This window comes from Bactrocera dorsalis, chromosome 4 (assembly GCF_023373825.1).
Source record: "Bactrocera dorsalis isolate Fly_Bdor chromosome 4, ASM2337382v1, whole genome shotgun sequence".
In the NCBI taxonomy this organism is placed as follows: domain Eukaryota; kingdom Metazoa; phylum Arthropoda; class Insecta; order Diptera; family Tephritidae; genus Bactrocera; species Bactrocera dorsalis.
Genome location: NC_064306.1, coordinates 68,195,601 through 68,221,870, shown reverse-complemented (window position 1 = coordinate 68,221,870; position 26,270 = coordinate 68,195,601). Strand labels below are relative to the sequence as shown.

The 26,270-nt window shown below is 35.4% G+C and overlaps 2 protein-coding genes and 1 long non-coding RNA gene across 5 annotated transcripts; 1 reads left to right on the top strand and 2 right to left on the bottom strand.

Moving 5' to 3' along the window:
* Positions 1-138: 138 nt before the first annotated feature.
* On the bottom strand, positions 139-17,885 carry LOC105224964 (synaptic vesicle glycoprotein 2A). Of its 3 annotated transcripts, none has more exons than XM_049456482.1 (8): positions 17,383-17,820; positions 14,256-14,345; positions 13,847-14,171; positions 13,095-13,452; positions 12,652-12,978; positions 12,462-12,591; positions 12,246-12,402; positions 139-491 (listed from the first exon to the last, which is right to left on the bottom strand). In XM_049456482.1, exons 1-8 carry the CDS (start codon positions 17,384-17,386, stop codon positions 296-298), a joined length of 1,587 nt encoding a protein of 528 aa, XP_049312439.1. In that variant the 5' UTR covers positions 17,387-17,820; the 3' UTR covers positions 139-295. The 3 variants fall into 3 exon arrangements, with proteins under 3 accessions (XP_049312439.1, XP_049312440.1, XP_049312438.1); XM_049456483.1 differs by lacking the exons at positions 139-491; positions 17,383-17,820 and adding exons at positions 11,610-12,188; positions 17,862-17,885; XM_049456481.1 differs by lacking the exon at positions 139-491 and adding an exon at positions 11,610-12,188 and having other exon boundaries at positions 17,383-17,818.
* Positions 2,808-7,902, bottom strand: LOC105224951 (synaptic vesicle glycoprotein 2A). The gene is made up of 8 exons (XM_049456484.1): positions 7,793-7,902; positions 6,355-6,444; positions 5,968-6,292; positions 3,975-4,332; positions 3,573-3,896; positions 3,381-3,510; positions 3,166-3,322; positions 2,808-3,106 (listed from the first exon to the last, which is right to left on the bottom strand). The coding sequence occupies exons 1-8, from the start codon at positions 7,794-7,796 to the stop codon at positions 2,926-2,928; spliced, it is 1,569 nt and encodes a 522-aa protein (XP_049312441.1). The 5' UTR covers positions 7,797-7,902; the 3' UTR covers positions 2,808-2,925.
* Positions 14,387-15,558, top strand: LOC125778475 (uncharacterized). The gene is made up of 2 exons (XR_007422738.1): positions 14,387-14,874; positions 15,457-15,558. It is a non-coding gene; the product is annotated as an uncharacterized LOC125778475 (long non-coding RNA).
* Positions 17,886-26,270: the final 8,385 nt, after the last annotated feature.

Genomic DNA, 26,270 nt, shown 5'->3' with positions numbered 1-26,270 from the left:
ATAAAAAATCCATATTTTTATAAAAACCTAATCTATTTATAAAAATCTATACATCATTTAGCTTATATTCTAATAAATTTTTAATATCACTATTGTGAGAGTTTACAAACTCTAGTTAAATGATTATGGGTTAATCGTTTTGCTTGACTTAAGTTACTAAGCTATGAAATACATTAATACATACATACATATATATTCGTTTAAATCTATGCGCGTGAAATTGTACTAAATTCTTTACGAGATTAACGGAAATAACTAAAATCACGCTAAGAACTAAGGAATTCTGAACCAACGATCACGCTTCACTTTTGACCGCCACATCGGGACTCTTACGTGGCAGCAGGAGTGCGAGAAAGGCGCAGACATACATAGCACCACAGCAAATGTAGAAGTTCCATTCACAGTAATGACTCATTAGGACGCCGGCAATATTAGCGCCGACTACACTGCCCAAACGACCCACCATAAGTGAGATACAACCCGCCATGGCGCTAAAATAAATGCGAAATTAGAATACGTTTCGATTGCTAGCTCATTTATTGACTTACCGCAGGTGCGTGGGATATAAGTCGACTGTAACTGCACTTAGCACATATATAGCCACGCCCACCAAGAAAAAAAGCACATAGAGGTAAGCGGCTACAGCTGGATCGACTATGAAGACCGATGCTAAGCCACAGGTTGTGAAGAATATTAAGGTAATAACTGAAATAATTTTTCGTAGATTAATTTTAGTTTAAAAATCTTATAGTACAAGGGCTTACAAAGTATTAATAGTTTTCCCACACGATTTATGACAAAACCAATGAATGCGAATGAGCTGGCATACAATATTTCCATGATGAAGGAATAATAATATGTGGAGTCCTCCAGCTTATCGATGTATATATATTGATATATTACAACGACATTATATTTAAACCTTTTATATATTTCACAAATGTTAAATAAGATAAGAAAAATCTTACTATTGCAATAATAATAATACAGTTCACTAATATTAAATATCTATGTTCAAATATATTGAACATACATACACATACATATATGTATAAACAGGCACATACTTAAAAAGCATTGACATGCAAACCAATAGCATTCAACAGACAATAACACAAACATTACTAAGGATAAGGTGGCATATGATAATCCATGGGTTCTTAGAAAACATTTTTGCAACTGTTTGTAAATGTACGCACATTAAAACAAACCCAAGGTCACACAACATAGGTTCAAACAATAGTCAACATACATATGTACATATAAACATACACATATGTTTAGTTATTTATGTATGGATCTCAGGAACATCTTTCGTATCAACATCGTCTTCTTCCATCCATAAAGCATCGTCATCATTGATTAAACAGAGAATCTCTCGGGCACGTCTAGCCGCAATTCTTTGAGGACGAATTTTCGCGATGGGTAACAGCTCTTGTTTTTTATGTGATTGTTTGTGTTGATTGGTATAGGCCACATATGCTACATGATCTTTTAAACAAGTATGACTCGACACTAGGGCAATAACTTTCATATGGAACTTGTTTCAGATGGGATAATGCTTGGAGATTTAATAATATCTTTAGTAATAATGGAGCAAACTTAGCGTTGTCATCACTCCCTGTGACTCCATAACCTTCTGATGTCTGTTTAATTAACACAGGTGGTGGTAAAAATCCTTCTTTTAATAATTTCCAAAGACTACAACGTCTTACACCGCATCATGCACTAGTTTTACATTTAACTATTTGTAAAAAATATGGTATGATTAGCTTACCAAGTAGCATTATTTTTCAACATCATAGCCTGTTCAATAAATGACTAACTTGCTCCAAAGCCAACACATTGCCCGCACTTTCGAAGTTTCGTTTTTCTAGATCTAAGTCAGTAGTTCGATTACTTGAATCAAGATGTGACCAAAAATCATCATTATTTAATAGTACACCAGTAATCGTGCGGACTGAGAGGTGCCATGCGTCGTTCAACTCTGTTAAATGCACTCTTTCCTAACATTTGTAGCTATATAAATTGCATCTAAATGAAAATATTTAAAATGTTGTAAAGCTAAAACTGTACCGCGGGAGACAATTTTGTAACTTTGATTAAGTGTGAAACAGAATTCCAGACAAGTGTTCAGCAGTATGTACATACATATTTACATATAACATGTGAATACTTAAGTAAAACATACATACACATTGGACTTTCTCATCAATTATCATAAATGTTTGCTCTCAATTTTTGTAAGTTTGTTGTTTGTAAACAAAAGGGAACTTGCCTCTTTACGCTCTTTATTAATTTTTTGTGAGAGTTTGTTCAATTCTTTACTGGTATACACCCACTGACAAAATTAACTTGGACTGGTTCACTGAAATTGCACGTGTAAATCAGATCGATTGAAATAAATCTATTCTTTATGATGGTTGACATCGTATATCCATTAGAATATGTTTAGCACATTGGTTTGGCAGTTTTCGGTTTACGAAGAGATATACTATATATTGTATAATAGGTTCTGCGTTCTAACTATCGACACCCTTTCCAGTGTTTCATAACATTGTTTGGAGCGTCTTTGCAGTTTTGCAAACTCATAGATCATTCCATTTCCATTCTAATCCTATCAAAAGACCTGAAAAAAATTCGAGCTTATTTTGAAGGTTACGTATATAACAAATATTTGTGTTAAAATGCATGAAAATGGATTATTTTTTGTCAGTCCGGGTCAAAGATGATCAGATGGTATCTACATTTATCTGAATATAACTGTCATATTTTTATTTTAATATACATTTATTAATTTTTTTTCATAGGTACCGTATAATATAAATTATAACTGGTTGTTGCCTTTGCTTTGAGGTTAAAATGTGCTTTCTTAAATTTCACCAAGAGCTTTGCCTAAAGTTTTTAAAGTTTATATTCTGTTTACTATTCACCATGAACATTTTTACGTGGTAGCAGCAAAGCAAGAAAAGCGCAAACGAACAGACCCCCACAGCAGATATAAAAATTCCATTCGCAGTGGTGACCCATCAAAGCTCCAGCAACGTTGGCCCCGGCTATACTTCCAACACGACCCACCATAAGTGATATGCATGAAGCCATGGCGCTATTTTTATGAAAAAATTTGAATTTGTTTTAAGTAAATCTTTCTATATTACGGGTTACCGCAAGTGTGTTGGATACAGATCTATTGTAATAGCATTCAGCACAATGGTTGACACGCCCACCACGAAAAAGAGCACATATAGGTAGGCGGCAATAACTGGATTGACTATGAAGACCGAAGCTAAACCGCAGGATGTGAAGAATAGTATGATAATAACTGAAAAAAAATTATTATTTTTAGTATACTGTTTTGAAAACCTTGTATGGAGACCTACAAAGAATCAATATTTTTCCGACACGATTTATGATAAAACCCACTACTGCGAATGAGCTGGCGTAAAGTATTTCCATAATAAGCGCGTAATAAAATGTGGAGGTCTCCAGTTTCTTCACACACTCAATCGTCTAAAAGTAAAGTTAAGAATTTATTTTTTTAGTTTAATGTGCTTACAAGAAGCTTTACTCACTCCATCAGTTTTGTAGAAGGTTTCTTGCTGGCCATAGACAATTTCACATATTTTTTTGTGCTCGCCCGGGTGTTCCTGTATGAATGCCATCACACTGTTAATTGTTTGCGGGAACCACATATACAGACCATTGGCGGCGACTAATGCCCAAAATTGAATATTACAAATAATTATCGTAACTTGCAAATATTTCCGTTGGAATAGTGGCGCGGTTTGACTCCACATAGTTTGCAAAAATACAAGTGCGAAATTCGAACTCGAATCGCAGTTGTTAACTTTCGGTGTTATGAACGACGTGTCATCATCTGGGAGAATATGTGTAATCTGTGAGATCGATAGTAAATAAATCATAAAAAGGATTTCGTTAGTGAAAATGGTATATATTTTAATTTTTTAGCTTACTCTAAGCGTTTCCTTTCCAATATTCCAGCGGTGCATTTTTTGCAACACCTGTATGGCCTTGCTCTCCTCACCGACTGAGAGCAAAAACTTTGGACTTTCGGGCAAAATATAAATTATAATACTGCAAAGTAATCCTGGAACACCACATACGATTAAAAAGACCCGCCATGGTCTATAGTTTATGCGTAGAAATGTTAAAGGCAAAACCCAGTCCTGATTTATCACCAAGTAAGCGATCATCGGCAGAAGCATCGCACCAGCAGAACATATGACTGCTGAGCACATAATTGCGCGAGAACGTGTTTTTGGTGTATGGAATTCGCCAAGGTAAGCGTAAATGATAGCCGTGCTGGACCCACTTTTCGAAAAAATATATATGTATATATATAATGTGAAAAATTCTTGACGAAATTCTCTATATTTGATAATTGCATGTTTTAATGGGAACTAATACTATAAATACCTATAGAGCGGCTTTGCTGAGAACTAACGGGGTTTTCAATAGGTACGCATCGAAAGTGGACCGATAGGGACACTAAACGACGCCATATTTTCCCGCTCTTTTGACATTTCTCTTCATTAATGTTTGCCATTTCATCATGAAAAGATATGTTTACGATTCAACCGAGTCGAAATTATTAAAATTTACAACCGAAATTCGGAATCAGAGTCCTCAGAGCACTACGTACAATTTATGGTCATAATAATCGTCCTGGCAGTTCACCAATTGAGCGTTTAGTGGAAAAATTTGAATCCACAGGCACAGTATAAAATGTTCCCGTGCCAGTGAGACAAAAAAGTGCTCGTAGTGTCGAGAATATTGCTGCGGGCACCGCATTTATTGAGGAAGACTCAAATCCGGCTCTCACACGTCGGCTCATTACTGGCTGAATGACTTCGTCAATAAACAAAATATGCGTTATTGGTCAGGCAGCCATCCATACGTAATCCTTCCATGGAAATCAAGAGCGGCACGTTACTGTGAATGGGTATCGCTACCGCTCAATGATAACCGAATATTTTTGGCCCGAATTGGATGATATGAACTTAGACAATATGTGATTCCAACAGGACGGCGCCACAAGCCACACAGGGAATGTCACAATCGATTTATTGAAAACCAAGTTTGATGAACGTGTTATCTCACGAATTGGCTTAGTCAACTGGCGGACTCGGTCGTGCGATTTGACGTCATTAGACTACTTCCTGTGGTTCTACGTTAAGTCTATGGTATATACCATCAAGCCAGCGATGACTGATGATCTTCGTACGAATATCCAACGTGAAATTGCAGCAGTAACGTCCGATTTATACTTGAAATCCGTCGAAAATTGGGTTCAGAGTCTGTACTCATGCAAGCGTGCCCGTGGTAGCCATGCAAAAGAAATCGAGTTCCATACATAATGGCATCGAATGTACTTTTGCAGGAATAAAGAATTTCATTGATATCCCAAACCGTTTTTGTTTTATTAAAAAATACTTATGTAGTGCTCTTATTGAGCGGTTATGTCCATTTGCAAGTTGTACGTTTAAAGAATTTAGTTACTTTCATAATGGATAATTAACATAAAAAATTGGGTTCCCTTGATTCTGTTGGCGATCACCAGGAACACCACCAAAAAACTGTCTGCAGCGGGGAAGATTTTTTCCAGAAATTATATCAAATTCCAAATCCAAAAAATATTATTTTTACAACAGATGAACTACCCAACATAACCTGATATTATCGAAGAGTTTTTGCAGCTTCCCAAAACAGATGAAACAATTTATACTTCAGTGTGTGTGAAAATGTTGATAGGTATAGCCGTTTCGTACAATTTTTTCTCACCGGCTCTGAAAACCGCGTTTCGAAAAAAAAAAAACGAATTCAAAGTTTTGCGAGCCGAAAGTCCAAAAACTTAATAATAACAATAATTAATTAATTCATTACAGTTAAAAACCAAATCATTTAACTTGTATCTTTGTTCGATACGGACAAAATACTGGTACTCACAAGAATCCATTGAGGAAACGCAGTAAAACCATCGTCCAAAAATTTTGTGCAAAACTGGAGAAAACAGTAGACACAAAAGCTACCAGCAAAGTGGACCATAACACGTGCCGTCGTCCCTTGGTGTCAGCAAAAAATCCCCACAAATGCGAACTAGCGATTATACCCACAAAATTGATTGCGCTGAGAATACCCTTGTCGCGATTGGTCAGTTGCAATTCGCATTGAGCGATGGGCAGCACAAATCCTATTGAACTGGTCTCCAGCACCAATGTGCTCGTCACCAAGCCGGAGATGAAAATCAAAACATAGTTGAATTTACCAAAATCTGCAGGAGAAACATTGCAGTAACATGAGAGTTTACTCTTTAAGCTCTATTTATCTACTTACTTGTTAGAGCCAATGCTTCAGTGAAGGTGTAGGTACCTGGCTCACGAACTCGGTTCACTGTCTTAGCATCTTCTGTGGAAATTTTTGTGGCTGGTTACATTTTTTTACATTTTGGTAATGAATATGTATGTAGAAATTAAGAAAAAAATATAGTAATCAAGTATTGAGAGCGATGGTTAAAATTCTAACCAATTTAAATTTTGTATTTAAAGGAACTTAAACAAATTAAAAGAATATTCATGTGTACATAATATTTCACCAACTGGTTGCTAATCCAATTATAAGAATTTAACGGGTGATCCAAGTAGATATAGTTTTTTTTCAAAATTATTTTTTTGACAGTTCGTGCGTGAGTCGTGTCAACTATAACAGCCGTAGCTCAGAGTGTACATTCGGCGCCGTTCACTGCAACTCGGACTGACGTATGGAACTACTTGGCGCATTTTACGTCGAGATTTTAAATTGAAATCGTACAAAATACAGTTTGTACAAAAACTGAAGCCACTCTATAAGCTCTTGAAAAGTTCCAAGAAAGTTTCGAACAAAAATTTGTTCATCAAAGATGCCCACTTCTCGCGTGGATCAGGGGTATGTAAATAATCAAAATTGCCGTCTTTGGGATGAAAAGCAGTTTGGTGAGATTCAAAAGATGCAAGAGCTGTCATTCCATCCAGAAAAAGCAACGGTTTAGTGCGACATTTGGTTTCAACAAGACATTCAATGGATTTATTTAGAGAACACTTTGGTAAGCAGATAATTTCATATTTTGTGCCGGTCGATTGGCCACCAAGATCATCTGATATCACTTAAAGCAACAAGCAAAAATTGGCAATAAAAGATCACAACATTGCTTTTTATAATCACATATCAACACTTGAAAATTAATCAACAAAATTTTTATTTTCACAAAACTATCAAACTGAATATAATTAATACAAATACGTTAAAAATCGCTTGTTTCTCGAAGTGGCTTGTTTCTTCATAAACCAGTTGCTGATATCTGCCAGCAAAATATTCTTTAGCAAAAGCTCTCTGGTTCTTGCGCTCTCAACTTGTGTCCTTCTGCTAGTTTTTTTCAATTAAGAAATATTTTTCCCACATAAACTTGGCTAGCTGTGATATTAATCCATTGAGAAACAAGGTCAAAAAATCTCAAATTTCACATTAATTTTATTAATATATTTTAATAAAAAAAAATCGAGTTATTTTGCAAAAACTAACATTTAAGAACACATTTCAGTGCATCAACAACGAATTCAAAATTTCACTTAACAAACTTATTTATTTTATTGATAAATTTGTGGTTTTTTTATTTCGAACTTTAAGCACCACTTTTCCTATTGTATGTGTGAATATAAAAATCATAATAATATCTCACTGCAAGAAATATTTATGTTATCTCATTGCAATTATCCTCTGTTTATATTTTCATAAATACCCATTTTAGAAAAAAACAAGCAAAATTATTATAGCAACACTGAGCGCCTTAGTTGTAAGAACCAATCCTAAATTGATTATTCTGAATCCACAATCAACTATCTACTAACTTCCTTATATAATTTATTTACTTTATCAAGCCAATATTTAAGAAGCGGTAATGAATCTCAATTAAGGGCTTTTTCAATCATTAACGAACCAGTTCTAGCTTGCACATATTTCGTACACCCAGTCAGCATTTAAGAATTTACCTTTCAATATGATAGGATGTGGGGATGTGTTTCATCAAAACTGGTGGTTCAAATATAGTTAGTGAGCCCCGATTTCGCTATGATTCTGGGGCTTGGTGAGTCTTTGTGATTTGGGAGAGGGCACAATAGACCTAAGGTCGCGGTGTATTCCACGTCTATCAATCCAATCTAATCTAATCTAGAGATTGTAAAGATTTCGAGATTTTCAATTAGAGTTTTTTAGTATTAACCCCTTGACGTATCAATTAGCGCAACGAAATTCGCTTCCAACTGTTCGCACACAACTTGCACTAAACAAACCAGTTTTGATGCTTACGTACTGTCGCACACTTGTTTTACAAATTTACATAAAATAGAATACTACGATTTAATACGATAATTATAAAACTGATCTGCAGTGGTTAATGCACTCAACTGAAGTGCGGAACACAATACCGACGGCAGACGACAAACGACATCTGTCAAATATTAAAATACACACGTTCTTATGGACACTGTTATTTTGACGACGACACGACTACACGACTGTAGGCCGACAGTTGTCGTTCTCGCTAACTTCAATATTCTCCTATATTTGCCAACGACAGTAGGGTGACAGTAGAGTTGACAGTAGAATGGAAGATAGAGAGATAAGGAAGAGTGGATGCCACTAATATGTAAAATGTAAAATTATTCACAGCTCTAACAAACTTGAGTTATTTTGCAAACACTAACATTTAAGAACACATTTCAGTGCATCAACAACGAATGCAAAATTTCACTTAACAAACTTATACTTCCTAATATAATTTATTTACTTTATCAAGCCAATATTTACGAAGCGGTAATGAATCTGAATTAAGGGCTTTTTTAATCATTAACGAACCAGTTCTAGTTTGCACATATTTCGTACACCCAGTCAGCATTTAAGAGCTTATCAACGTAGATACCTTTCAATATGATAGGATGTGGGGATGTGTTTCATCAAAACTGGTGGTTCAAAAATAGTTAGTGTGCCCCGATTTCGCTATGATTCTTATGTAATATATATATATACATATATGTATGTATAATTGCCCGTTTGTTTGGAAATTGAACATTTTTTTAAATGCTTCGGTTTTCATGAATTTCGTTAATATTCTTAAAGAGTCAAAAAGTTTGAAAGCAATCGTACTTCAGATATGTTTATCTCACAAAAAAAAACTTTTATTTAATAAATAACGGGTGATTTTTTTGAGGTTAGGATTTTCATGCATTAGTATTTGACAGATCACGTGGGATTTCAGACATGGTGTCAAAGAGAAAGATGCTCAGTATGCTTTGACATTTCATCATGAATAGACTTACTAACGAGCAACGCTTGCAAATCATTGAATTTTATTACCAAAATCAGTGTTCGGTTCGAAATGTGTTTATCGACAAATTTTGTTCAGCGATGAGGCTCATTTCTGGTTGAATGGCTACGTAAATAAGCAAAATTGCCGCATTTGGGGTGAAGAGCAACCAGAAGCCGTTCAAGAACTGCCCATGCATCCCGAAAAATGCACTGTTTGGTGTGGTTTGTACGCTGGTGGAATCATTGGACCGTATTTTTTCAAAGATGCTGTTGGACGCAACGTTACGGTGAATGGCGATCGCTATCGTTCGATGCTAACAAACTTTTTGTTGCCAAAAATGGAAGAACTGAACTTGGTTGACATGTGGTTTCAACAAGATGGCGCTACATGCCACACAGCTCGCGATTCTATGGCCATTTTGAGAGAAAACTTCGGACAACAATTCATCTCAAGAAATGGACCCGTAAGTTGGCCACCAAGATCATGCGATTTAACGCCTTTAGACTATTTTTTGTGGGGCTACGTCAAGTCTAAAGTCTACAGAAATAAGCCAGCAACTATTCCAGCTTTGGAAGACAACATTTCCGAAGAAATTCGGGCTATTCCGGCCGAAATGCTCGAAAAAGTTGCCCAAAATTGGACTTTCCGAATGGACCACCTAAGACGCAGCCGCGGTCAACATTTAAATGAAATTATCTTCAAAAAGTAAATGTCATGAACCAATCTAACGTTTCAAATAAAGAACCGATGAGATTTTGCAAATTTTATGCGTTTTTTTTTTAAAAAAAGTTATGAAGCTCTTAAAAAATCACCCTTTATAATTGGCCGTTTGTTTGGAAATTGAACAATTTTTTAAATGCTTCGGTTTTCATGAATTTCGTTAATATTCTTAAAGAGTCAAAAAGTTTGAAAGCAATCGTACTTCAGATATGTTTATCTCACAAAAAAAAACTTTTTTTAATAAATATTATGCGGTGAGAGATTGTACAACATGGGCCTTGCATAAATTGCCGGTTCTGCGATAGGTAGCCTGGAATTCGCAACACCTGCTAATAAACTGCATAGCGGCCTGCAAACCAGTTTTGATGCTTACGAACTGTTGCACACTTGTTTTACAAATTTACATAAAATAAAATACTACGATTTAATACAATCATTACAAAACTGACCTGCAATAGATAATGCACTCAACTGAAGTGCGGAACACAATACCGACGGCAGACGACAAACGACATCTGTCAAATATTAAAATACACACGTTATTTTGACGACGACACGACTACACGACTGTAGGCCGACAGTTGTCGTTCTCGCTAACTTCAATATTCTCCTATATTTGCCAACGACAGTATGACGACAGTAGAGTTGACAGTAGAATGGAAGATAGAGAGATAAGGAAGAGTGGATGCCACTAATATGTAAAATGTAAAATTATTCACAGCTCTAACAAACTTGACGTTATTTTACAAATAAAAGCATAAAATAGCTCTATTATATCATTTGTAATAACAATTGATAACTTAAAACAAAAATATATACCTATTTACTTATTTTTTGCATAAAAAATTTCACTTTGAACAAAATATTGCATACTAAGCTTTTAGAAACATTTCTTAAAAACGCTCCATGTTGAGTTCGATCAGTTTTTCTATACATACATACATATTCTTCTGATTTTGCACGATCATGGTCGCCATTGTAACATAACCTAGTAACAATACGGTCATGAAGAAGTTTGAATAGCAATTACCTTTCTGACATGTTCTGACAACAAAGCGACGAATTAGGCTCTGCCCAATCCACAAAAAGGGTGACCCCACATTCTGAGCTAACTACTATAGGATAAGCCTCCTCAACATCCCGTATAAGGTTCTATCGAGCGTATTGTGTGAAAGATTAAAGCCCACCGTCAGCCTTATCACTATGGCTTTAAGCTTGGAAAAGCAACAACTGCCCAAATATTAACCATACGTCAAATCTTGGAAGAGACCCGACACACACCAACTTTTCACCGATTTTAAAGCTGCTTTAGACAGTACGAAGAGGAGCTGCTTTTATGCCGCTATGTCTGAATTTGGTATCCCCGCAAAATTAAAACGATTGTGTAAACTGATGTTGAGGAATACTCCGTCAGTATCGGGAGCCTTTCTGGCGTAAGCGGTGTCTACGCCAATAAAGAATAAGGAGAAATGGCTGCAGCTAAGATTTTTTAAAAGACTTGTGATGTGAATTAAATTTTCTCGAAACTAAATTAGTTTTGAGCCCGAATATTTTCAAACTTATTTTCATTTTTATTTCATTTCCTATAAATCCATATAATCGTATATAAAAAAATCCATATTTTTATAAAAACCTATGTCTATTTAGACTAATCTACAAATCATATAACTTATATTCTAATATATTTTTAATATCACTATTGTGAGAGTTTACAAATCTCTAGTTAATTGGTTACGGGCTAATCGTTTTGCTTGACTTAAGTTACTAAGCTATGAAATAAATAATATATACATACATACATACATATATATTCGTTTAAATCTATGCGCGTGAACTTGTACTAAATTCTTTACGAGACACATTAACGGAAATAACTAAAATCACGCTAAGAACTAAGGAATTATAAACCAACGATCACGCTTCACTTTTGACTGCGGCATCGGGACTCTTACGTGGCAGCAGGAGTGCGAGAAAGGCGCAGACATACATAGCACCGCAGCAGATGTAGAAGTTCCACTCACAGTAATGACTCATGAGGACGCCGGCAATATTAGCGCCGACTACACTGCCCAAACGACCCACCATAAGTGAAATACAACCCGCCATGGCGCTAAAATAAATGCGAAATTAGAATGCGTTTTGATTGCTAGCTAACTTTTTGACCTACCGCAGGTGTGTGGGGTATAAGTCGACTGTCACTGCACTCAGCACATAAATAGCCACGCCCACCAAGAAAAAAAGCACATAGAGGTAGGCGGCTACAGCTGGATCGACTATGAAGACCGATACTAAGCCACAGGTTGTGAAGAATATTAAGGTAATAACTAAAATAATTTTTTATAGATTAATTTTCATTTAAAAATCTTATAGTACAAGGGCTTACAAAGTATTAATAGTTTTCCCACACGATTTATGACAAAGCCAATGAATGCGAATGAGCTGGCATACAATATTTCCATGATGAAGGAATAATAATATGTGGAGTCCTCCAGCTTGTCGATGCATGCGATCGTCTAAAAATGCATAAATTTGAATTTAATAATTTGAAAATTTTTTCAGGGTTTTCCACTCACTCCATCAGTATTGTATAAGCCTTCTTGATGGTCATACACAATTTCACAAATTTGTTTGTGCTCGCCTGGGTGTTCTTGCATGAACGCGGCCACACTATTCATAATATGCGGGAACCACATATACAAGCCATTGGTGACGACAAACAACCAAAATTGTATAAAACAAATGATCATTGTGATTCGTAAATACTTCCGTTGGAACAGTGGCGCGGTTTGGTTCCACATTGTTTGCAAAAAGACAAGTGCGAAATTCGAATTCGAATCGAAGTTATTGTTAAATTTCATTGTTGAGACTACTGCGTCGTCCTCGGGCAGAATATGTGTAATCTGTGTTAGTAAACAAAATAATAATAAATAAAAAAAAAAAAATAAATAAATATAATTTCGAAAGCCTTCTCTTAAAAAATAAATCAAAAATACACTCCCGCATTTCCATTACTTACAATGAGCTCTTCCTTTCCACCATTCCAACGGTGCATTTTTTGCAATACTTCAATTGCTTTGCTCTCCTCTCCAATGGCAAGCAGAAATTTCGGACTTTCGGGTAATACAAAGAGTGACAATCCACAAAGAAATCCTGGAATGCCACATACGATTATAAATAGGCGCCACGGCTTGTAATCGATGCCCAGAAACGACAAAGGCAGCACCCAATCTCGATTAATGACTAGAAAAGCGATCATTGGTAAAATCATTGCGCCAAGAGCGAATATGAATGCTGATCCCATAATAGCTCGTGAGCGTGTTTTATCTGTATGGAATTCACCGAGGTAGGCGTAAATTGTTGCAGTGCTAGCCAAACTGTAAAAAATGTGGAAAGGACCCGAATGAATAATTGTTCATGAAGTAAAATAAAAATATTTTCAAGAAATGGGTTTTGTGCGTGTAAGATATGTATGGTAAGATAAGGATTAACTAAAGTAAATATTCATTTTACGTTTTAATTTTCAAAAAAAGACTTTAAGAATTATACTGAAATAGTTATTATTCACTTAAGGAGATATTAAAGGAAAAATAATTGAAATATTGCATTCAAAGTATGATTCGATTAGCTCTATTTGAGCGAGTAAATGTTATGCTGCACTTGGATTATCGAAATTTTCGAAATCAAGAACAGTAAATATTTATAAACATTATTTCTTCCACCACTTGTAACCATGAGATGCGAAAACATATATCATTCATATATACTTACAAAAATCCATTTAAGAAACGCAGTAGAACCATAACCCAATAATTGATTGCGAAACTTGAGAGTATAGTAATCGTAAATGTGGCCAACAGTGTAGGTCTCATTACTTTGCGACGACCCTTCGTATCTGCCAAAAACCCCCACAAATGCGAGCTCGTTATTATGCCTAGAAAACTAATCGCACTAAGAACACCCTTATCCACATTCGTCAATTGCAGATCGCATTGTGCAATTGGTAGAATAAAGCCCATTGAGGAAGTTTCCAGCAATAGCGTGGCCATCACCATGCCGGAGATGAATATTAAAAAATAATTAAATGTTCCAATGTCTGCAAAGAAATTAAATTGAGAAAATTAGTTGCTTGTGAAGTAGTAATGTAGTGGATCACAGTTATATGGAGGGATTCACTTACTTGTTAATGCCAAGCAGTCGGTGAAAGTGTAGGCATTCGGGCCCCGAAATTTGTTAACCGCGGCGGCATCTTGAGTGGATATAGTTTGTACTAGTTCAAAATAATAGAAAATTTTTAAAAGAAAATAAAAAGGTGAATGATTGTTTTTCAAATACATATAGTACATTATAACATTTCAAACTTATAGGAAAAAGTTTGCTTATTAATATTATCATAAATTAAAAAAAAACGTTGTTTGTTTACCCTTTACTTATAACTATATATATATGTATATTGAAATATTACAAATTAATAAAGTGCTGTGGGAATAAAATTATTCATGCAGTTGTTTTTTTAAATACACAATGACTAAAAGTAAAGGGTAAATTTGATTCTGCCAGCAAAAACTTTAGAAGGGACATTACATAACACTAAAGTTTTTAAGAGATTGTGATTTGTGCAACAAAATACTCCAATTACGATTTTAAATTATATTTTTTACATGTTGAACTAATTTGTTCAACTTTAATTTATTCAGTAAATAACTTAATTTTAATACAAGTGAGAGGTGTCACAATGAAGAGTTCACCTTTTAATAATTATATTTTGGCCTGGGGTGATTTAGCCCAACATAATGTAGGTTGTTTAAATGAGTTAAGCATCACCCCTTTTACCCGAAAAAAACTGGCGCACGCTAATAAGACAGCTTAATTCACCACAGCTTATGACTCCATATCACACCACAATTGAGAGAGCAAGCGGCTCACCACACTTTTACATCAATCAATCCACTCAACCAAAAGGCTGGGAAAAGGGATAGCGAACTCATTCGATATACTACATTCGTTCGACACACTACGCACATCAACATCCGTATTTCGACACCCGTCCCGCGCGCTCCAGCTTGAATATCAACAGCAGCGATCGATCTATATCTTCAACATTCGTCACACGATCATCGCACTTAACACGTTTTTTCGCATATTTACACCCATCGACAGCAATCCTGCGCGCTACGCTCAGCCCTTTTAATAAAAATCATCTGGATACTGTTTTCGTCCGCTCGCAGTGGTTTTTTAATAGAACATTCGCACGTAGCGAGTACCTTCAAATGTTTTACATATTTTGTCATTAAGTGTAAAACAACAAAATTTATTTGCTAATTAAATTAACTTTTTTTAAAATAAATATGGCATTTTTCCTTGCCTCCGATTAAACATAGGTATTATTCTACAATCTCAGCTTGTTATCTTTTTATAATTTTTTTAGAAAATGTATTACTTTTTTCATCAATCGGAGTAAAGTCCTTTCAGAATAAAAAAAATAACAGCTTTTTTATTTTTCACTTTCAAAGTCGCCCATTGTCCTCTTCACTATTTCATGCTTCACAGCATTTTCCCAAATCGGCTCACTGAGCGGTGCTAATTTTTTATTTATCAAAATAATTTTTATCACAAGAAAAAAACATTATTAAATTAATGATTTTTTTTATTTGAATTTACTTTATTTCAAGAACTCGTCTCAATTGTCGTATAATTTTCCTCTATTTTTTAATAAGTTATGTATTTAGTTAAAGCTTTCCCGACCGCTTTTACTACAAGTCACAATGCCGTAGAGAGAAAACCCTGGCCGGGAGGATATAGGCGTATGAGCACCCAATTCATCAATTATTGAAAAAAATATGCAAAAAAATGTAGAGCACCAGGTCCATGAGAACTCCGGTCCTGGGAGGAGTTTACATCGATTTCCAGAATATAAATATCGAACAAAGAATTTGTCTCAAATTCTATATTTCTAACAACAAAGAATTTATCTCAAATTCTATATTTCTAACCAAATTTCGAGTGCAATTCCGCACTGCGAATGTTGGAAAAGGTTTACGGTGATTCAGTTTTATCAAAAATACAAGCCTACGAGTGATGTAAAACCTTCAAAGACGGTCGTGAGATCGTTGAGGACATGCCGAGTTCTCGTTGACCTTCGACCTCTTCAACTGACGAAAATATTAAAAAAGAGAAGGATATGGTGCTTAAAAATCGTTAGGCAACTGTTAGAGAGTTGGTAAGAGAGCTCGATATTGGTGGATATTTTGGGCATGAAACGTTTTCTTGTTCGACTCGTACCGATAAAGCTAAATTTTTTTTCAAAAAAGTACGTTAAACAGGTCTCTTTGGACATGCTTGATCGTGCGAATTCCGATGCCACATTCTTGAAGAGCATTTAAACTGTCGATAAGACATGGGTTTATAAGTTTGACATGCAAACAAGTCAACAATCATAGGAATTGAGGGGAAAAACGAGCCGAAACCAAAAATCCGCACCAAAGCCGCTCAAAAATCAAGGTGATGCTCATTTTTTTTTTCGATAAATAGAAATTAACTAGTTATATCATTATCGTTCTAATCAAGAATACGTTAGCTACGAGTATTAACGCCAAAGAAATTTGCATTTTTGTACTGAAATCCACTTAAAAAATTTCTAAACTCATTGAACCTTTTGCACACACAATATACATAGATAATTTATTCATACCAAACTTGAAATTTCAAAACAACCATTAAAAATGTACTTTACAACTTCATTAAGTAAATTAAATTTGGATAATTGTATACATATATTTTAGAAAAAAAATCATTAAGAGACTGTTATATTTAAATATATAACAAGAATTATCTAAAAATATAACAAGAGCGCAACGCATTGAAGAAAGACAAAATCCGTACGATGCTATAATATTTGATTACTAATGTCCTTAAAACACTATAACACTAGTGGATTTAAATTTGAAATAAAAAATTTTTGAATGATTTCACAGTTTTTTTTTTTAATTTTATTTTGGGCAACAATTGTCAAAAAATTAAGAAAAAATTAAGGGCATAAGCAATGACTAACCATCAACTTAAAATGTATTTATTTTCTAATAATTATTGATAAGAAAAATCTTAAAAAATTGCATCTCAAATTTTTTACCACAAACATTCTGAATATTAATTTTTTTTTAATATTTTCGCAGTTTCCTAAAAACACAATTTTTTCGAATATTAAATCACAAAAATTATATTTTAAGTCCAAAAATATTTATAGTATAAATTTAAACACTTTCATAAAAATCTGCACAATATTTTTTATACACTTGCGCTGCGCTTACCCATTTTGTTTAGAATGAAAATAATTTGGTGTTGAAATTGACGGTCAACCAGTAAATAAACGCGCTATTCGCAAACGATCGGATAAGCGCGACGATCGAAACACGTCTCTAGATGACTCTTGTCCGCGACTTGGAGATCTACTAACTTTGCAAATCGATTTTATTTGTTTTAATAAAATACTGGTCAGCTTGACTACTCTACGAACCGGTGTACGCATGCGCAGATATCACACATTCAAACCATATAATATTATCAAAATTTTTAAAACTTAAGTATTTCTCCACTTGTTGTCAAGTAGTGTTAGACACTAAACCCGCGCACGCGATAGATTAGAGTAACCGAGTTTAGCGGTGTTGAGGTGTTGCGGGTAATAAGAGCTACGGAGCCAGCACATCCAAGGCATACCGAATCACAGCGATAACTATCACAGACTAACTAAACTATTCGCAACGATTTTGATTTTGCAAGTGTGACTTACCCGAGCAAGCAGCCTACTCAATTCAAATCGCGTCTTCAAGTGTCCACCTTCAATTCGTTATATAAACGGGAGTACTAACAATTGAAACGGTTCAATTTGCAGCCATCTTCACTTGTCGTTGAGTACGTTCTCATGTATATGTGGAGTATGTGGTTGAATTTGAATACTTTCACCATTAAGATACAATAAAATATTCCAATATATGTATAATGTATGCGCCTAGCCGGTTCGATATGTCTGTTATGTTGCCGCAATGCGTGATTAGATGAATGCAAATACTCGTAATGATGATAAGGGTACTGTATTGTCCACACCCTGCGGGAAACAAATGAAAATGTTTTCATATTCAAGAAGTACAAAATATATAGTAATTATCTTTAATTAATCATATTTCTATTAAAATGCAATATTATTTTGAAATTGTCTGCACAGATGAGGAGTTTTTAAGGTTTAAGGATTTAAGGATTTTTTCATGTATTGGTAGTTTATGTAGACAAATTTTTCCTTAAAAGTATTGTTTAAAAATCAACCTATTTTTAAAGTTTAGCCACTTTGAGCGGATGCTGTCACTTTAAACGCGCTTTTCACCTTTTTTTCGTCATCACGTTATATCAAGTTGTAGATTCCGTCATGTCGCTATGTATCTCGCACAGCTCACCGTTCCATCGCCTGCCGTACTCGCCGTTGCCAATGCGCAAAGGACCATAAGTCTTCCCCAAGACTTTTTACCTGGATACTCCTAAAGCCAACTCATCAGATGATGTCATTCTCCATGCCTCCGCACCATATAGCAGGACGAGAATGATGAAGGACTTGTAGAGTTTGGTCTTTAGTCTGTTGTTAATGCTGGTTTCAAGATGATTATCTATGATTTCAAAGATTTGACTGTCAACTGTAACGTGGGAGTCAAGTCGCGAGTGCGTTTGATGACAGGCCATACATATTTCGTCTTGCCCTTGTTCACTACCAGAGCCATTTACTTCACTTCCTTGTCCAGTATGGAGAAAGCAGAACTAACGGCGCGGTTGTTGAGGCCAATGATATCACTATCATCGGCGTACTCAAATACTTCATGGATATCAAAGAGAGAAAGAGAAATTGATAGTCTCTTAAACATTTTCAATCGCACCAGTTCTGTTGCTGAAGAAAGATTTGAATGTTTTGGTGAATTAGAAGTATGCAATTTGTACCTACATGGTGGTTTTTCGTTTTACCTATGTATGTATACATATATATGTATGTATGTATTAATTAAAATTATTTGCAGTATGCCAAACATTTCATAAACCAGTTGGCAGTAGAGTCTTGTTTCAAAAGTCATGGTCATTTGGTCACTTTCAGTGGTCTTGAAGCATTTTACAAGTAATTGGTCTAAAATGCGCTGAATTTGAGATCAATTTTCTTACGAAACCGGTGCATTGTGTCACATTTGTGCAACAGATTTAAACAAGTGAAGGTGGTTAAGTTTAAATAAAATTAAGAAGTTTATAGAATTTCCAAACATTTCACTAAGCTTAAAGCTAATAGTCAAGTGAGTTTCAAAACTTTGCGATAAAGAAATATAAAAATTGATCATGAAGTAAAATTGCATGTAAGTAAGCCGGGGTTTGCTTAGACCCAAAAAAAGGTTTCAGTAACTGAGAAAACACAAAATGGTTAGCATAATTGTACCATCTTATCCTATTTGAACCGTACAGACAAAAAACAGCATTTCCACATCTTAATTGTCTTTAAAATAGGCTCCTGAGCCAATACAAACATGACAACGCTTTGTTAAATTTTTTATACACTTTCATCGTCTCGAATACCCTCCACTGTCTTTGGCGAATATTGTTTTTTTCGGTTTCGACTCATATTTAATGCGTTATTCGCAAGATTCTTCGACAATTTCGACGTCATATTCGATAATTGAATCCATAAGAGATCCTCTGCTATCTCTCTGATGACAGCACGCCGATTTTCAAGCATGCCAACGCTGTTAACTTTTTCCATGCTATCGCCAGTAACAGAAGTGAATGGACGAGTCGTATAAGGCAAGTTTCGATGACTTCATGACTTTCACTGAATGCTTTGTGCCATTCAAATACTTCTGGAACACTTTCAATGATTCCATTGAAAACATAAAATTTGAAGCAATTAAATTTTTTCAAGATAAAAATCGCCAGACAAACTCTCCGTTTTGAAAAAAAATCAGCTGCTGTCTGGATAAAAAAAGATTTTTTATTGAAAGAAGCAGTCTTGGTTAAATCAATTAGAACTTCACTGACAGATGACTGCTGACCAGACATTGAAAAAACAGCTTTAATTGACATATAGAGATCAAACTTCACACGAACATAAAGATTGACTCAATCTAGGAAGACCCCTACCACTCCGGGTCAAATTTAATCAAATGATAAATTAAAGGAAATTATGTAAATAATTTGAGTCTCAAGCTTGTAAATTCGGAAAGGACTATCAATCAAAAGCATGCTAACACCAAATTAACAAGAACTACTTACATCTATTAGAATATGAAAGCAATTGCAGTAGAAGTAGTTGGAAAGTGTTAGAAACGTGAAGCGAGAATTAATGAAAAAATTTGTTGATTTTCATATTTTTATGATTTTCAGGTATTTAAACATCGAGTTTAAATCTATTTTAATCTCAGAATTTTGTACAGCTGTCTAGATTTGTAATTGCCTGTGATACTCTTGTCTGGCTGTCAAATTATTACCGATAAAAAGTTTTCAATGTTCTATCGAAATCCCAGAAATTGTTTGAGAATTATGTATACAAACTACAAATGCGGATTATAACACTAATTCCATTCCTGACATGAAAAACCCATAAGTCGTTTGTGGATAATTTCCTTCTAGGGATCATCGTCTGAAATCTAACAAGAGTTAATGTGTCTAATTCTTATCATTATTAATATTATCGTTAATATAATAAATAACCTGTCTATCGTTGAGCGCAGGTACTTCGTAGCATGCTTAACTTAAATTACGCTTAAGTCTACTTAAGCTCTTCAATTATTTCGGCGCAATTACACATACAAGTATGCCCACATATGCATATGTTTGCAGTCAATCTGTTAATTAAGAAACTGCGTATTCGCCTAAATCAATAAATTTAACAAAATGCTAAACCACAAGTGTCTCTTCAAAAGCCACTTTTTTTTACAACTTAACATGGCATTAAATCGTGTCTGGTTTTAGCTGGTATAATTGTTTAAAATTACAAATCATTGAATCTATTGCAACTAATCCTTTACGAGTACAAGTTGTAGCTATTCGTATATAAATATATGTTTTTATTTATTTTGTTTTATATTCTACTCATCAAGTACATAGTTGTGTTGGCTAATTAAAGCTCATCCGGAGTAGGTGCTCGAGAATGGTACTAGTATTGAATTATGCATGTGATGTTCGCATGCGCAGCACGTGTTTATATGTACTCGTATATATAGTATGTAGACAAATATACGTAATATGCACTTAGGGTGTAAGGTACTCAAGTTAAGGGTGCCATTTTTAGAAATTACCTTGCAATAATTTCAAATATCGCTTCTGCAACAAATTAAGTTATTGCTAAGTACACCAGACTTTGGAAAAACTCTCGAGAAGCAATCTCAAGCTGCCGTTTATTTTTAGTTTCATTTTTCATAGTTTAATAGGAAATTGCCGCTGATGATGTAAAAATACTGTTAAAATTTTCCGTATCTTTGCATTTTTATTTATTCTTTACTCTTATACCCTGAACAGGGTATACGAGGTGTGTTCAAAAAGTATCGCGAATTTTTAATTTTCGCGGGTTACGTATATTCGAATTTCGATTTTTTTGTGGCGTTATGTTGGTACTCATGTCTCTCACTTATGCCGACAAGCTCGGCCATTTTGAATGTTCATTTAATTGTTGACAGCTGCTTTGCTTGCACGTGTTTTGGATCGTCTTCGATTTTTACCTATCAAAAAAATTGCACCACGATAACGCCCCTCCTCACACATCGTTGCTTGTGCGCGACTTTTTGGCCAAAAACAACACACTAATGATGCCGTAGCCACCGTATTCCCCAGATCTGGCTCCCTGTGACTTTTTCTTGTTCCATAAAATGAAGAGCCCCATGAAAGGACGACGTTACGCTTCTCTTGACGAGATAAAGACGGCATCGAAGGAGGAGCTGAAGAAGATAAAAAAAAATGATTTTTTGAAGTGCTTCGAAGATTGGAAAAACCGTTGGCACAAGTGTATAATATCTCATGGGGATTACTTTGAAGGGGACAAAATAGATATTCATGAATAAATAAATAATTTTTGAAAAAACACAAAATTCGCGAGTCTTTTTGAACACACCTCGTATTTGGTTTGCCAAGAAGTTTGTAACACTCAGACGGCAACTGCGGAGATCTTATCCAATTCAGTCTGTCTGTCTATACCAGGTGGTTTCCAAAGTATATAGGACTTTAAAAAAAACACCGAACAAATGTTTTTTTCGGCAAAATCAATTCATGTTATTCAAAATAGTGTCCTTCTGCTTCAATACAGCTTTTTGCACGGTCCAAAAGCATGTCGAATGAGTGTTTTAGCTCGTTGGCCATTATGGCCGCTAGTATGTCGGTGCAAGTCTTTTGAATTCCCTCTACGTCTGCATAACGCTTTCTTTTCATGGGCAAATGCATTTTTCCGAAAAGGAAGAAGTCGCACGGTGCCATATCAGATGAATACGGGAAGTGGTCAATAGTTAAAATGTGATTTTTGGTCAAATAATCGTCCTTCGAATGTTGGATTCTGTTTTTTCAATTTTTGGTCCTCAGTTTCTGCGGAACAAACCGTACACACCTTTCGCAAGCCCAAGTGTTCGGTCAAAATGCGATAAATCGATATTTTGAAGATATTCAATGCCATTTCCATGAATTTCAATGAAGATTTCGGCTGATTTTTTGATGAATTCACGCACAGTTTCATGGGAATTTCCGTTGATCACAGATTTTGATTGGCCCACATCTTGATCGTCATTTATGTATTCACGATCACTTTGAAAACGTTGAAACCACTCGTGCACTCTGCTACGGGATAGGCAATCATCGCCATAAACTTGTTTCATCAATTGAAACGTTTCGGTAAAAGTTTTACCAATTTTAAAACAAAATTTAATGTTGGCTCTGTGTTCGAAGCTCATTTTCGCACCGATAACACAAACATACTGACACTTAAAACGCAATAACTTCACTTCCAATCGATGAAATGTCATGAAATTCTTACTGGACAATCGAAAAATAGCAAATTTTAACGCATCAGTCGACATATAGATGGCACCACCAGGGGGCGCTAGATTCAAAAAGTCCTGTTTACTTTGGAACGCACCTTGTATGTATGGTATATTAAATGTTTCCAACGTTTAAGTGCTTTAAATCCTTAGATTAAATTGGCGCTTTCTACTTACATTGCCGATTGGGAATTAGAACTCAATGATTTTCCTGACCATCTCAACATTGTATCAACTCTGACCAATGCTATGACTGCGTTTCCTTTATCAAAAGCGTAATAAAGTACTAATGTACTTACACACGTACCAAGGTATATCTAAGTATTTTCATTTAGTATGGCACACGCAAGTGTACTTAAGCCGGAGTCAACTGAAACTTTCCACATTTAATTCATACCGCAGGGCAACAAAAGACGTGAACCCGCACAATCTCTTGTTTATGCATACATAATGTCATTGTGGACTTAATACATATTTTTGTATGTAAATGTTTCTGGGATAATTCCATCGCAAATGAGTTGATCAACGCTCCTCGAGTTGAGTCAAACACAAGTTGCAATTTTTTTCGTTTTATTGCGTTGCTTTGGCGTGATTGTTGCCGGTATTACTTAATATATTTGTTGTTGTTTAGCATAGTATATAATATAGTAGACGTGAACGGTGTTGACAATGTCGCCGCTTTCAGTGACAATTATGGGAAGATGAAACCGATTGAGTTGCTGCACCCAGGCATGTGTAGTATGCGTAAGCGCTTCTATAAATGTATGTGTGTTTTAGAGATGGATGCGGTAGTAAATATTCAGTACCAATCCCGAAAATTTTTCGTCGGCGTCCGGATATCTATTATGTGATTAGTTTATGTTTCGTATCAAAATAATAAAAATGTTTAATTTCACATACAATTTTTGAGAATATTATCTGGTTTTTTGGAAGTTGAGAATTTTATCGACAGTTTCGGCATTTTGAAGAAAAAGTTATGAAGATCATGGACAGCACACACCGAAATTTTTAAATTAGCTCCTTTGGTTCTGCGAGCCTCGATCCTGATGCTGTCAATTCTATTTTATAATCCTTACTACTGGAGAATTTGCCAAAAATAAGTATTATTTTCAAATGATTGCTCGAACAAGAAATGAAATGAAAGCTTCGACAGGTTTGGACAGGACCGCTCCGACCCGTCGATACTAAACGAAGTTTCAGACAAGGCGACTCCCTATCGTGCGACTTCAATCTTCATTCGTGCGACTTCAATCTACTGCTGGATAAAATAATTCGAGCTGCAGAGCTCAATCGAGGAGGCACAATCTAGAAATTAGAATAGTGTACGTCGATTATATTGATCTCCAGACAGAAAGAGGCCAAGACGAAAAATCTCCTGTCATCACACAAACAGTCGTCGCACTCGCGACTTGGATCCCACTAAAAATCGTCTCGAAACCGGTTTCGGACCCCTAGTATCTAGGTAAAGTTGTTCAGAATGATTCGTAGAGCGATTCCCGCAAACGCGACTTTCCGATTTTTAGGCTCCCTGTAAATCAACCCGCTCTAATGTACTATATATGCTTGCACTAAATTCATAAATAGAACTAAGAAAAGACTAAGCAACAAACAGAATTCGAAATATCCAGATTTTTTTTTTTTAATTGGAGGTGCTAAGATTAAAATAACTTTGTGATAAGAAAAAAGTAATTTTTGGCACACTTCATAAATTTTTTATGCTACTCAGCATTAAGAGCTTTAAGTGATGAATGATAGCTGTTGTAGTATAAAGTTTAATGTTTGCATAGTTTAAGATAAAAAGTATATAATAAGTTCTAATATTAAGCTAGTGTGAATTTACAGTTTCCAGAATTTTTTTTATGTAAACTTATTCATTCTGTACCAAATTTGTGAGTAGATTAGTTTAGAACTCGTCCATTGAGTTCATAAATATTCTAACATTGAATATTATTTACATACATTAATAGTATCCTATAGCTCCATGGGAGCGTGAGGGGCCATAACCCTTCATTTATTTCGGTCTTTTGCTAACCTCTTGTATGCGCTACATTTGTTTTTGCTTCTTAGCTATTACTATGTCTAACTTCCTACTCCAGGTTAAAGCGGGTCGACCTTTACGTCAGCTGCCTTGTGGATTCCAGTGTGTCGCATAATGAGCTATGAGCTCCAGGCGCCGAAAGCTTGCTTGGCTTTCTTTATACAATTAGTGACGTCTTCCTTTGATCCTACGTTTACAGATATAAAACTACCCAAGCAATAAATGTATTAACATTTTCGAGTTCTTTACCATCTATATCTAGTATGTGATGTTGATACGTATTTCTTTAGCTTTACCGGCGTTAATTTTGATACCTACTTTAGCTGCAGTTTCTTGCGCCATAACTAATTTTTTTGTCATGTCAGAAAATCAATGTGTCATTAAATATATATCACCTGCATAGTTTAGGTCTTAAGCCGTCTATTCAGACTCCAGCTTTTTCCTTTCATTTCAAGTAGCTTCTTCCATTACTTTATTCTGTAAGCTGACGTTGAACAACACCAAAAACTAAGTCAGGATCGGTAAGAACCTCTCCGAGCAGTTCAATACTAAGCGAGATGTCAGACAAGGAGACCCCTATCGTGCTTCTTAATATCATTGGCCTCAACAACTGCGCCGTTAATTCTGATTTCTCCAGACTGAATAAGGAAGCGGAGCGTATGGGTCTGGGAGTGAACGAGGACAAAACGAAACAGCCGTCGCCATTGCGACTTGTCTCCTACATTACTTTTGACCGTCATATCTTCGAAGTCTTAGATAATTTCGTCTATCTAGTAACCAGTATTAACAGCAACAACCACGTTAGCCTCGAAATCCAACGCAGAATAACTCTTGGCCAACAGGTGCTTCTTCGGGCACAGGAGGCAAGAAAATTCCACCTTCGACGAAAAAAGCCCAAACTCAACAAGACACTCATCATCCCCGTCCTGCTATATGGTGCGGAAGCACAGACAATGACATCGTCGGATGAGTCGGCGTTACAAGTTTTCGAGTGAAAGGTTTCTGTGGAAGATTTATGGTCTTTTGCGCATTGGCAACGGCGAATACCACAGTCGATGGAACGATGAGCTGCTCGAAACATACGACGACATTGACATAGTTCAGCGAATTAAGAGACATCGGC